The sequence below is a fragment of the Scyliorhinus canicula genome, chromosome 6, assembly GCF_902713615.1.
Source record: "Scyliorhinus canicula chromosome 6, sScyCan1.1, whole genome shotgun sequence".
Taxonomy (NCBI): Eukaryota; Metazoa; Chordata; class Chondrichthyes; order Carcharhiniformes; family Scyliorhinidae; genus Scyliorhinus; species Scyliorhinus canicula.
The window spans coordinates 1,614,709-1,627,112 of record NC_052151.1 but is presented as its reverse complement, the minus strand read 5'-3'; the positions used below and the strand labels follow the sequence as shown (position 1 = coordinate 1,627,112).

Genomic DNA, 12,404 nt, shown 5'->3' with positions numbered 1-12,404 from the left:
GACCTCTTCAGCTTCTGTGGGAGAGAATTCCACCGGTTCCCCACCCTCTGAACAAAGAACAAAGAAAGGTACAGCACAGGAAGAGGCCCTTCGGCCCTCCAAGCCTGTGCCGAACCTGCTGCCCGTCTAAACTAAACTCTTCTACACTTCCTGGGTCCGTATCCCTCTATTCCCATCCTATTCATGTATTTGTGAAGATGCCCCTTAAATGTCACTATCATTCCTGCTCCCACCACCTCCTCCGGCAGCGAGTTCCAGGCACCCATTACCCTCTGTGTAAAACACTTGCCTCGTACATCTCCTCTAAACCTTGCCCCTCGCACCTTAAACCTATGCCCCCTAGTAATTGACCCCTCAATCCTGGGAAATAAGTCTCTGACTATCCATTCTGTCTATGCCCCTCATCATCTTGTAGACCTCTATCAGGTCGCCCCTCAACCTCCTTCGTTCCAGTGAGAACAAACCGAGTTTATTCAACCGCTGCTCATAGCTAATGCCCTCCATACCAGGCAACATCCTAGTCAACCGCTTCTGCACCCTCTCTAAAGCCTCCCCATCCTTCTGGTAATGTGGCGCCCAGAATTGAACACTATACTCCAAGTGTGGCCTAACTAAGGTTCTATACAGCTGCAACATGACTTGCCAATTCTTATACTCAATGCCCCGGCCAATGAAGGCAAGCATGCCGTATGCCTTCTTGACTACCTTCTTCAGTGAGTGAAGCGGTTCCTTCTCATCTCAGTCCTAAATGGCCTACCCTGTATCCTGAGACTGTGACCCCTTGTTCCAGACCCTCTCAACCAGAGGGAACAACACCCCTGCATCCAGAAAAAAAGCAAAATATTGAGGATGAAATAAAAAGAGGAAGTTCTGGAAAAGCCCAGCAGCACCTGTGGAGCTAGGAACTGAGTTCATGTTTCAAGTCCGGATGATTCTTCTTCAGAGCATTCTTCCAGAACTTTCTGTTCTTATCCCTGTACCCAGCCTGTCCATGCCCTGTCGGAATTTTACACGTTTCAATGAGATCCCCTCTCATTGGTCCAAATTCCAGTGAACACAGACAGGTCCAGTCGACCCAATCTCTCCTCGGACGACATTCCTGCCATCCGGAATGGCGAATCTTCACTGAATTCCCTCTCTGCAAATATAGATGAGGAGGTTAAAGCTGCAGACAATACTCCAGGTGTTTGCTCACTAAGATCCTGTACAGCTGCAATAAGACATCCTCGCTCCTGTATCAAATCCTCTTGCAGTGAAAGCCAACGTACCATTTACCTTCCTAACTGTTTGCTGTAGCTGCATGCTCGCTTTCCGTGTCTAGTGCACTGGCACACAATTTAAATCGTACTCTGCCTTTCTGTCCGAAGTGGATAATGTCACGTTTGTGCACATTATTCTGTATCTGCCATGGATTTGCCCACTCACTCAATTTGACTAAGTCACCTTGAAACTTCTTAACATCCCCCTCACCACTCACATTTCCACCAAGCTTTGTGTCGTCAGCAAACTTGGAAACTTCCCTCATCCAATTCATTTGTATATAGGCTGAATAACTGGGTCCCCAAGCACTGATCCCAGAGAGTCCCTGCCTGCCACTTTGAAAAAGACCCATTTATTCCTACTCGCTTCCTATCTGCTAACCTATTCTCAATCTGTGCCAATATCTTAAAGAAAAGTACAGTACAGGAACAGGCCCTTCGGCCCTCCAAGCCTGCGCCAAACATGATGTCCGTCTAAACTAAAACCATCTGCTATTCCTGGGTCTGTATCCCTCTGTTCCCATCCTATTCATGTATTTGTCAAGATGTCCCTTAAATGTCACTATCGTCCCTGCTTCCACCACCTCCTCCAGCAGCGAGTTCCAGGCACCCACTACCCTCTGTGTAAAAAAAATGCCTCGTACATCTCCTCTAAACCTTGCCCCTCGCACCTTAAACCTATGCCCCCTAGTAACTGACTCTTCCACCTTAGGAAAAAGCTTCTATCCATCTTGTAGGCCTCTATCAGGTCGCCCCTCAACCTCCGTCGTTCCAGTGAGAACAAACCGAGTTTATCCAACCTCTCCTCATAGCTAATGCCCTCCATACCAGGCAACATCCTGGCAAATCGCTTCTGCAGCCTCTCTAAATCCTCCACATCCTTCTGGTAGTGTGGTGACCAGAATTGTATGCAATATTCCAAGTGCGGCCGAACTAAGGTTCTATACAGCTGCAACATGACTTGCCAATTCTTATACTCAATGCCCCGGCCAATGAAGGCAAGCATGCCGTCTGCCTTCTCCACCTGTGTTGCCCCTTCCAGTGACCTGTGGACCTGTACACCTAGATCTCTCTGACTGTCAATACTCTTGAGGGTTCGACCATTCACTGTATATTCCCTACCTGCATTAGACCTTCCAAAATGCATTACCTCACATTTGTCCGGATTAAACTCCATCTGCCATCTCTCTGCCCAAGTCTCCAAACGATCTAAATCCTGCTGTATCCTCTGACAGTCCTCATCGCTATCCGCAATTCCACCAACCTTTGTGTCGTCTGCAAACTTACTAATCAGACCAGTTACATTTCCTCCAAATCATTATATACTACGAACAGCAAAGGTCCCAGCACTGATCCCTGCGGAACACCACTAGTCACAGCCCTCCAATCAGAAAAGCACCCTTCCATTGATACTCTCTGCCTTCTATGACCTAGCCAGTTCTGTATCCACCTTGCCAGCTCACCCCTGATCCCGTGTGACTTCACCTTTTGTACCAGTCTACCATGAGGGACCTTGTCAAAGGCCTTACTGAAGTCCATGTAGACAACATCCACCACCCTTCCCTCAAAAACAGCTTCTTCCCCACTGTCACCAGACTCCTAAATGACCCTCTTATTGACTGACCTGATTAACACTACACCCTGTCTGCTTCATCCGATGCCAATGCTTCTGTAGTTACATTGTATATCTTGTGTTGCCCTATTATGTATTCTCATGTATTTTCTTGAATTTTGTTTAATTCCCTTTTCTTCCCATGTACTGAATGATCTGTTGAGCTGCTCGCAGAAAAATACTTTTCACTGTATCTCAGTACACGTGACAATAAACAAATCCATTCCAATCAATCATCTTCGTCACTTCCTCGAAAAACTCTATGAAACTACACCCGATCCCATGCATGTTAATTTTGCACGTTAACCTCTTATCAAAAGCCTTATATCAAAAAAGACTCCAGTTGGTGTGACAAGCATGATTGCTTTCATTTTTTAAAAACTATTTTTATTCTCCTCCTTTTTCACATTTTCTCCCAAATTTGCACCCACCAACAATAAACAATAATCAGTAACAAATATGTCAACCCCCATATCAATAATAGTGATCCCATCCTCCCATTAAACCCCAAACATCAGCCCGCATGTTTACATAAACAAATGACAAAAAGGAATCAGGAATCGCCCATAATCGCCATTAACACACACAGTCCTCACTGCCCCCCTTCTCACGAACCCAGTCTGATCTTCACCTCTCACCTTCGGAAGGCTCTCCTCTAGCCAACCCGCCAGTACCTTCACCAATACTTTTGCGTCCACGTTTAAAAGTGATATGGGCCTATACGACCCACACTCGGAACCTTATCTTTCTTAAGTAACAGGGAAGTTGATGCCTGCCCCCAAAGTTTGTGGCAACACCCCCTTCCCTATCGCCTCCTCAAACATCCCCACCATCAGGGGTGCCAGCTTATCCTTGAATTTTTTATAATATTCCACCCGGAAACCCATCCGGCCCTGCCACCTTCCCCAACTGCATCCTCCCAATCGCATCCTTTATCTCCTGCTCCACTATCGCTCCTTCCAATGTAGCCTTGTCCCCCCTCCCCTAACCTCGGGTACTCCAGCCCATCTAGAAATTCCTGCATCTTCTGGGAACCCACAGGTGACTCTGACCTGTACAACCTCTCATAGAATTCCTCAAAGACCTTGTTAATCTTGTTGGGCAGCACGGTAGCATGGTGGTTAGCATAAATGCTTCACAGCTCCAGGGTCCCAGGTTCGGTTCCCGGCTGGGTCACTGTCTGTGCGGAGTCTGCACGTCCTCCCCGTGTGTGCGTGGGTTTCCCCCGGGTGCTCCGGTTTCCTCCCACAGTCCAAAGATGTGCGGGTTAGGTGGATTGGCAATGATAAATTGCCCGTAGTAGTGTCCTAAAATGTAAGGTTAGGGGGGGGGGTGGTTGTTGGGTTACGGGTATAGGGTGGATACGTGGGTTTGAGTAGGGTGATCATTGCTCGGCACAACATCGAGGGCCGAAGGGCCTGTTCTGTGCTGTACTGTTCTATGTTCTAATCTGATCTGGAGCTACCACCAACTTCCCTGCCCTGTCCCTCACCTGAACAATTCCCCTTGCCGCAGCCTCCCTACGGAGCTGACTTGCTGGCATACGCCCACCTTCTCTCAATGCTCATAAACTGCCCCCCTTTGCTCGCCTCAATTGGCGTACCACCTTCCTGATAGTCGGTCAAAGCTCGTCTGGAGTTCCTCTTTTCTAACTTCTGCATACCTCCTGTCTACCTCCAGCATCTCATCTATTACCCTCTGACGTTCCAACCTCTCCGCTTTGTCTAGCCTAGCCTTGAACAAGATCACCTCACCCCTCACCACCGCATTTAGAGCCTCCCAGACAACCACCTTCGACTGTTTAGCTGTCGGGGCTGTTTAGCACACTACAGGGGCTGTTTAGCACACTGGGCTAAATCGCTGGCTTTGAAAGCAGACCAAGGCAGGCCAGCAGCACGGTTCGATTCCCGTAACAGCCTCCCCGAACAGGCGCCAGAATGTGGCGACTAGGGGCTTTTCACAGTAACTTCATTGAAGCCTACTCGTGACAATAAGCGATTTTCATTTCACCTCATCCATGCAGTTGAAACCTACATATTCCTCGATTACTATTTCAATTAGGTCTGATTGCTCTTTCATAAATCCATGGTGACTTTATTTAAGCAAGTTGATATTTCCTAAGTTTCCTGTGATCACATGCTTTATAGAAAACTCCAGCAGTTTTCCCACTTCAGATGGTAGTCTGTAATTCCGTTTTGTCCCCTCCACTCCTTTTTAGATTTTCAATTACTGTCGCACCACTCTTACTTGTATCTTTAATTTCCTACTTAACCCCACCCCCCAACCTTACCTCCACAGAACTCGCTAGTTCAGAGGGTCGCGGAGACATGATGGGCCAAATTCTGCACTGTAGGGATTCTATTCTACTGTTTGGAGGCCGATAGACAATTCCCCTCATTTACCTCTGCTTGTTGTTTCTTAGCTCCACTCAGACTGATTCAACATCTAGATTTTCTGAAACAATATCCTCTCACTATTGATTTTATCCTCAATTAACGCTACCTCCGTAGCCTTTTTGCTTGTCATTCTTAAATCTTGAATAGGTTCCCACCTTGGTCTCCTTGCACCCATGTCTCTGTAATCACAATCATACCGTACCCATGTATATAAATTTGTTAATTTGTCTACCTTATTGTGAATGCTCCATTCAGAAACTATGGCCCAATTTGCTGCTAATCCTTCATTTCCTCTACCTTCCACTTTTCCTTTCTACTTCTTTGCCTTTTAGGTCTCTCTTTCTTTCCATCTCTCGTCACTCTTTGCTCAGATTCCAATCCCCCTGTCACTCGAATTTAAACCCGCCCCAGCAGCCCGAGCAAATCCCCGATCCTGCTGGGGTGCAATCCGTCCAGCTCCACCCAATCTCAGACTAGGACTCAATGCCTCAGGAATCCAAATCCCTCCCTCCAGCACCATCTTGCCAGCCCTCCATTCACCCATTCCCCTACTGCCTGGGCACTCTTTGCGTGCGGTGTGACCACCTCACTATACTTGCTAAGTACAAAGATCTCGCCCTTGCAGAGGCAATGGTCAGTGATTCCCGTCACAACTCCAGCTTGGAAACGTGAATTCGAGCAGCTGCAGTCGGAGACACCTCCTGCACACATGGTCACCTTGGACACAGGAAGATACTTTCCACATCAGACAGGAGCAACCCACACGGTCAAACTGCCCTGCCATGACTTACTCCCTTCACTTTTCTCATCCAGTTTAGGGTATGTTAAAGACAGTCACTAGCCATGGGGGGTTGGGAGGGCTTGTCACTGACCCTTGACCCATTACTTGGGGGGGGGGGGTCAGTGACCATTACCCGGGGGGGGGGGGTGGTCGGTGACCATTGCCCCATTACCCGGGGGGGGGGGGTCAGTGACCATTACCCGGGGGGGGGGGGGTCAGTGACCATTACCCGGGGGGGGGGGGGGTCAGTGACCATTACCCGGGGGGGGGGGGGGGTCAGTGACAATTACCGTGGGGGGGAGTCAGTGACCAACCACCCGGGGGGGGGGGGGTCAGGACCATTACCCGGGGGGGGGGGTGGGGGGGGGGGTCAGTGACCATTACCCGGGGGGGGGGGTCAGTGACCATTACCCGGGGGGGGGGGGGTCAGTGACCATTACCCGGGGGGGGGGGGTCAGTGACCATTACCCGGGGGGGGGGGGTGTCAGTCACCATTACCCGGGGGGGTGGGGGGGGTCAGTCACCATTACCCGGGGGGGGGGTCAGTGACCATTACCAAGGGGGGGGGGTCAGTGACCATTACCCGGGGGGGGGGGGGGTCAGTGACCATTACCGGGGGGGGGGGGGTTCGGTGACCATTACCCGGGGGGGGGGGGGGGTGACCATTACCCGGGGGGGGGGGGGGTCGTGACCATTACCCGGGGGCGGGGGGGGGGGGGGGTCAGTGACATTTACCCGGGGGGGGGGCGGGGGGGGGGGGGGTTCATGGCCATTAGGGGGGGGGGGGGGGGACAGTGACCATTACCGGGGGGGGGGGGGGGGGAACAGTGACCATTACCCGGGGGGGGGGGGGGTCAGTGGGCCATTACCCGGGGGGGGGGGGGGGTCGGTGACCATTACCGGGAGGGTCGGGACATACCGGGGGGGGGGGGGGTCAGTGGAATTACCGGGGGGGGGGGTCAGTGACCATTACCCGGGGGGGGGGGAGAACAGGACATTACCGGGGGGGGGGGGGGTCGGTGACCATTACCCGGGGGGGGGGGGGGTCGGTGACCATACCAGGGGGGGGGAAACAGTGACCATTACCCAGGGGGGGGGGGGGGGTCGGTGACCATTACCGGGGGGGGTCAGTGACCAATTCCCAGGGGGGGGGGTCAGGACCATACCCATTATCGGGGGGGGGGGGAAAACAGAGACCATTACCGGGGGGGGGGGTCAGTGACCATTCCCGGGGGGGGGGGGGGGGGGGGTCAGTGACCATTACCCGGGGGGGGGGGGGGGGGTCGGTGACCATTACCGGGGGGGGGGGGGTCGGTGACCATTACCCGGGGGGGGGGGGTCGGTGACCATTACCTGGGAGGGGGGGTCAGTGACATTACCGGGGGGGGAGGGGGGTCAGTGACCATTACCCGGGGGGGGGGGGTCAGTGACCATTACTGGGGGGGGGGGGGGTCAGTGACCATTACCGGGGGGGGGTTCGGTGACCATTACCCGGGGGGGGGTCAGTGACCATTGCCGGGGGGGGGGGTCAGTGACCATTACCGGGGGGGGGGTTCAGTGGCCATTACCCGGGGGGGGGGGGGGGGGCAGTGACCATTACCGGGGGGGGGGGGTCGGTGACCATTACCCGCTGGGGGGGGGGGGGAACAGTGACATTACCCGGGGGGGGGGGGGGTCAGTGGCCATTACCCGGGGGGGGGGTCAGTGACCATTACCCGGGGGGGGGGGGTCGGTGGCCATTACCGGGGGGGGTCGGTGACCATTACCCGGGGGGGGGGTCGGTGACCATTACCCGGGGGGGGGTCAGTGACCATACCCGGGGGGGGAGGTCAGTGACCATTACCCGGGGGGGGGGGTCGGGACCATTACCGGGGGGGGGGTCGGTGGACCATTACGGGGGGTCAGTGAATTACCGGGGGGGGGGTCGGTGACCATTACCGGGGGGGGTCGGGACATTACCCGGGGGGGGGGGTCGGGGACCATACCCGGGGGGGGGGTCAGTGACCATTACCGGGGGGGGGGGGTCAGTGACCATTACCGGGGGGGGGGGTCAGTGACCATTACCGGGGGGGGGGGGGGGGGACAGTGACCATTACCCGGGGGGGGGGTCGGTGACCATTACCCGGGGGGGGGGGTCAGTGACCATACCCGGGGGGGGGGGGGGGTCAGTGACCATACCCGGGGGGGGGGGTCAGTGACCATTACCGGGGGGGGGGGGTCGGTGACCATTACACGGGGGGGGGGGGGGTCACAGTGACCATTACCGGGGGGGGGGGGGGGGAGGTCAGTGGCCATTACGGGGGGGGGGTCAGTGGCCATATACGCACGGGGGGGGAGGGGGGAGGGGGGGGGGGGGTCAGTGGCCATTAGCGGGGGAGGGGGGGGGGGGGGGGTCAGCGGCCAGTACCGCGGGGGGTTCCATTTCCAGGTGCGGATCCTTTTGTCGGTTTCCGGTTCTGGATGTTGTCTTTTCTCCTTCCGGTGTATCCACTTCCGTTTCCGGTTGTATTGAGTTCTGGTTCCGGGTAGGTGAGTTGCGCGATGCAGCTGTGGCGGAGAACGCGACCTGTGTGAGAGAGTCCGGGGGTCAGGAGGTCAGTACTGCCTCTGACAGGCAGCACTCCCTCAGGGACCCCTGACAGTGCAGCACTCGCTCAGTACTGACCCTCTGACAGTGCGGCACTCCCTCAGTACTGACCCTCTGACAGTGCGGCACTCCCTCAGTACTGACCCTCTGACACGTGCAGCACTCCCTCAGTACTGACCTCTGACAGTGCGGCACTCCCTCAGTACTGACCCTCTGACAGTGCAGCACTCGCTCAGTACTGACCCTCTGACAGTGCAGCCTCCTCAGTACTGACCCTCTGACAGTGCTGCACTCCTCAGTACTGACCCTCAGACAGTGCTGCACTCCTCAGTACTGACCTCAGACAGTGCAGCTCCCTCAGTACTGACTCTCTGACAGTGCGGCACTCCCTCAGTACTGACCTCTGACAGTGCGGCACTCCCTCAGTGCTGACCCTCTGACAGTGCGGCACTCCCTCAGTAGACCTCTGACAGTGCAGCACTCCCTCAGTACTGACCCTCTGACAGTGCAGCACTCCCTCAGTACTGACCCTCTGACAGTGCAGCACTCCCTCAGTACTGACCCTCTGACAGTGCAGCGCTCCATCAGTACTGACTCCCACAATGCAGCACTCCCTCAGTACTGACCCTCTGACAGTGAAACACTCCCTCAGTACTGACCCTCTGACAGTGCAGCACTCCCTCAGTACTGACCCTCTGACAGTGCGGCACTCCCTCAGTACTGACCCTCTGACAGTGCAGCACTCCCTCAGTACTGACCCTCTGACAGTGCAGCGCTCCCTCAGTACTGACCCCCCACAATGCAGCACTCCCTCAGTAGACCCTCTGAACAGTGCAACACTCCCTCAGTACTGACCTCTGACAGTGCAGCACTCCCTCAGTACTGACCCTCTGACAGTGCGGCACTCCCTCAGTACGACCTTCTGACAGTGCGGCACTCCCTCAGTACTGACCCTCTGACAGTGCGGCACTCCCTCGGTACTGACCCTCTGACAGTGCAACACCTCAGTACGACCCTCTGACAGTGCGGCACTCCCTCAGTACTGACCCTCTGACAGTGCGGGCTCCCTCAGTACTGACCTCTGACAGTGCGGCACTCCCTCAGTACTGACCTCTGACAATGCAGCACTCCCTCAGTACTGACCCTCTGACAGCGGGCGCTCCTTCAGTACTGACCCTCTGACAGTGCAGCACTCCCTCAGTACTGACCCTCTGACAGTGCGGCCCTCCCTCAGTACTGACCCCTGACAGTGCAGCACTCCCTCAGGACTGACCCTCTGACAGACAGCACTCCGTCAGTACTGACCCTCTGACAGTGCAGCACTCCCTCAGTACTGACCCTCTGACAGTGCAGCACTCGCTCAGTACTGACCTCTGACACTGCAGCACTCCTCGTACTGTGCTAAGTGTTGGTGTTGAGTAGTTCGTGCAGATTCAGGAGAAAGACTTTCGAACTGCCCATTGACAGTGCCCCACAGCACGATAATGGTGTTGAAGTTTAGTTTTGTTTATTCCAGGTGGGTGGTAATGCTCCGTAAGCACATTCTCGCTGCAGGACGGAGCTGAAGTGATGTCGGAGTGCGGAGAAGGATCGGAGCTGACAGCCAGGAGGGGGGGAAGGTCCCAGTCAGATCACTTCAGAGAGTGAAGAGGACGGTCCGGGGAGATTGAGACTTCTGAGGAAGATGGGGAGGGCGGGTCGCGGGGGAGTGAGGATTCGGAGACAGTTCTTCACTGGCTGATGGTCAGGGGACCAGCCATTCAGGAAGGTGAGTAACATGTCTGTTCGGTGCCTCTGCTCGGGTCAGCCGAGCACATTGCTTTAACGTCATTGAGACAGTGATTCTCTCATGAGCCCTTTACCCCGTCCGTCAATCACCTGTGATCTCTGACCTCCCTTCCTGACACAGGGTCTGCATTGTTCTCGGTGCGCCCACACCCATTGTGCATGTTGAGCTGGAGGATCTGCTATTGCTGTTAATCGCAGCGCTCGATCTCTCTCTGTCGTCTCTGCAGCAACGGCAGGCTGAGCTGCAGAAGTCCATCCACAGGAGGTACCTCCTGCTCAAATTCACAGAACACCAGAATCCCCACAGTGCAGAAGGAGGCCATTCGACGTCGAGTCTGCAACGGGCCTTGGAAAGAGCACCCTAAACCAAGGTCAACACCCCACCCTATCCCCACAACCCAGTAACACCACCAACCTTTTTGGACATAAGGGGCAATTCGAATATAATCCATCGAACCTGCACATCTTTGGACTGTGGGAGGAGGAAACCGGAGCACCCGGAGGAAACCCACGCAGACACGGGGGAGGAAGTGCAGACTCCACACAGACAGTGACCCAGGCTGGGAATCGAACCTGAGAACCCTGGAGCTGTGAAGCAACTGTGCTAACCACTGTGCTACCGTGCTGCCCAAAGTTTCCACCCACAAGTCCCGAAAGACGTGCTGTGAGGTGAATTGGACATTCTGAATTTCCCTCGTGACCCGAACAGCGCCGGAATGTGGCGACTAGGGGCTTTTCACAGTAACTCATTGCAATGTTAATATAAGCCGACTTGTGACAATAAAGATTATTATTAATAATTATACTTATTATCTGATACAACCCTGCCCCTCCCAACCCTGCTTCTCCCCCAACCCTGCCCCTCCCCAACCTGCCCCTCCACCCAGCCCTGCCCCTCCCCCAGCCCTGCCCCTCCCCAGCCTGCCCCTCCCCAGCCCTGCCCCTCCCCCCAGCCCTGCCCCTCCCCCAGCCCTGCCCCTCTCCCCCCCCCCCGACCCTGCCCCTCCCCCCCACGACCCTGCCCCCAACCCTGAATTAATTGGTGGGTGTTTTGAGTTGAGTTGGGGAGGTCACATCCCCCGCTGCTATTGGCAGCTCTTAAGCCACAGCTCGGAGCTCTGCGTGTTAAGAGTGGGTCCCAACGATTGGAATCTCTGCTGTAATTCTCCAGAACTTTCCACCCTCTCCTTCGAGCAGCTTCAGGAGCTGCTCAGACAAAGTGGGCTCAAGGTTTATAACCAGGTGGCGTACGGCCCGAGGAAAGGGGATGTCACGCCAAAAGGAAACGGCCCCCACAAGAACAGGTAATGCTGCAACCGTGTCCAACGGTCCACACGCCCTGCCCTGGGGCATCGGTAATCACAGCTCGCTTTATACCAGCACAGAACCCGCCCCGTCACCGTGTGGGGAATCACAGACACAGACCCCGTCCCGTCACGTGTGGGGGAATCACAGACACAAACCCCGTCCATCACCGTGTGGGGAATCACAGACCCCGCCCCGTCACGAGTGGGGGAATCACAGACACAGACCCGTCCCATCACCGTGGGGGGAATCACAGACCCCCGTCCATCACGTGTGGGGGAATCACAGACCCCCGTCCCGTCACCGTGGGGGAATCACAGACACAGACCCCCGTCCCGTCACCGTGTGGGGGAATCACGACCCCCGTCCCATCACCGTGTGGGGGGAATCACAGACACAGACCCACATCCCGTCACCTTGTGGGGGAATCACAGACAGAGACCCCCGTCCCATCACCGTGTGGGGGGAATCACAGACACAGACCCACATCCCATCACCGTGTGGGGGAATCACAGACCCCGTCCCATCACCGTGTGGGGGAATCACAGACACAGACCCACATCCCATCACCGTGTGGGGGAATCACAGACACAGACCCACATCCCATCACCGTGTGGGGGAATCACAGACACAGACCCACATCCCATCACCGTGTGGGGGAATCACAGACACAGAC

General features: G+C 55.4%; 1 protein-coding gene across 1 annotated transcript in view; it reads left to right on the top strand.

Moving 5' to 3' along the window:
• The window catches only part of klhdc3 (kelch domain containing 3), a 225,802-nt gene that overhangs the window by 166,474 nt on the left and 46,924 nt on the right, over positions 1 to 12,404 (top strand). Inside the window, exons 5-7 of the mRNA XM_038798866.1 lie at positions 10,152 to 10,168; positions 10,285 to 10,403; positions 11,595 to 11,727. Coding sequence (XP_038654794.1) covers positions 10,152 to 10,168; positions 10,285 to 10,403; positions 11,595 to 11,727 — 269 coding nt within the window. The remainder of the gene's footprint in view (positions 1 to 10,151; positions 10,169 to 10,284; positions 10,404 to 11,594; positions 11,728 to 12,404) is intronic.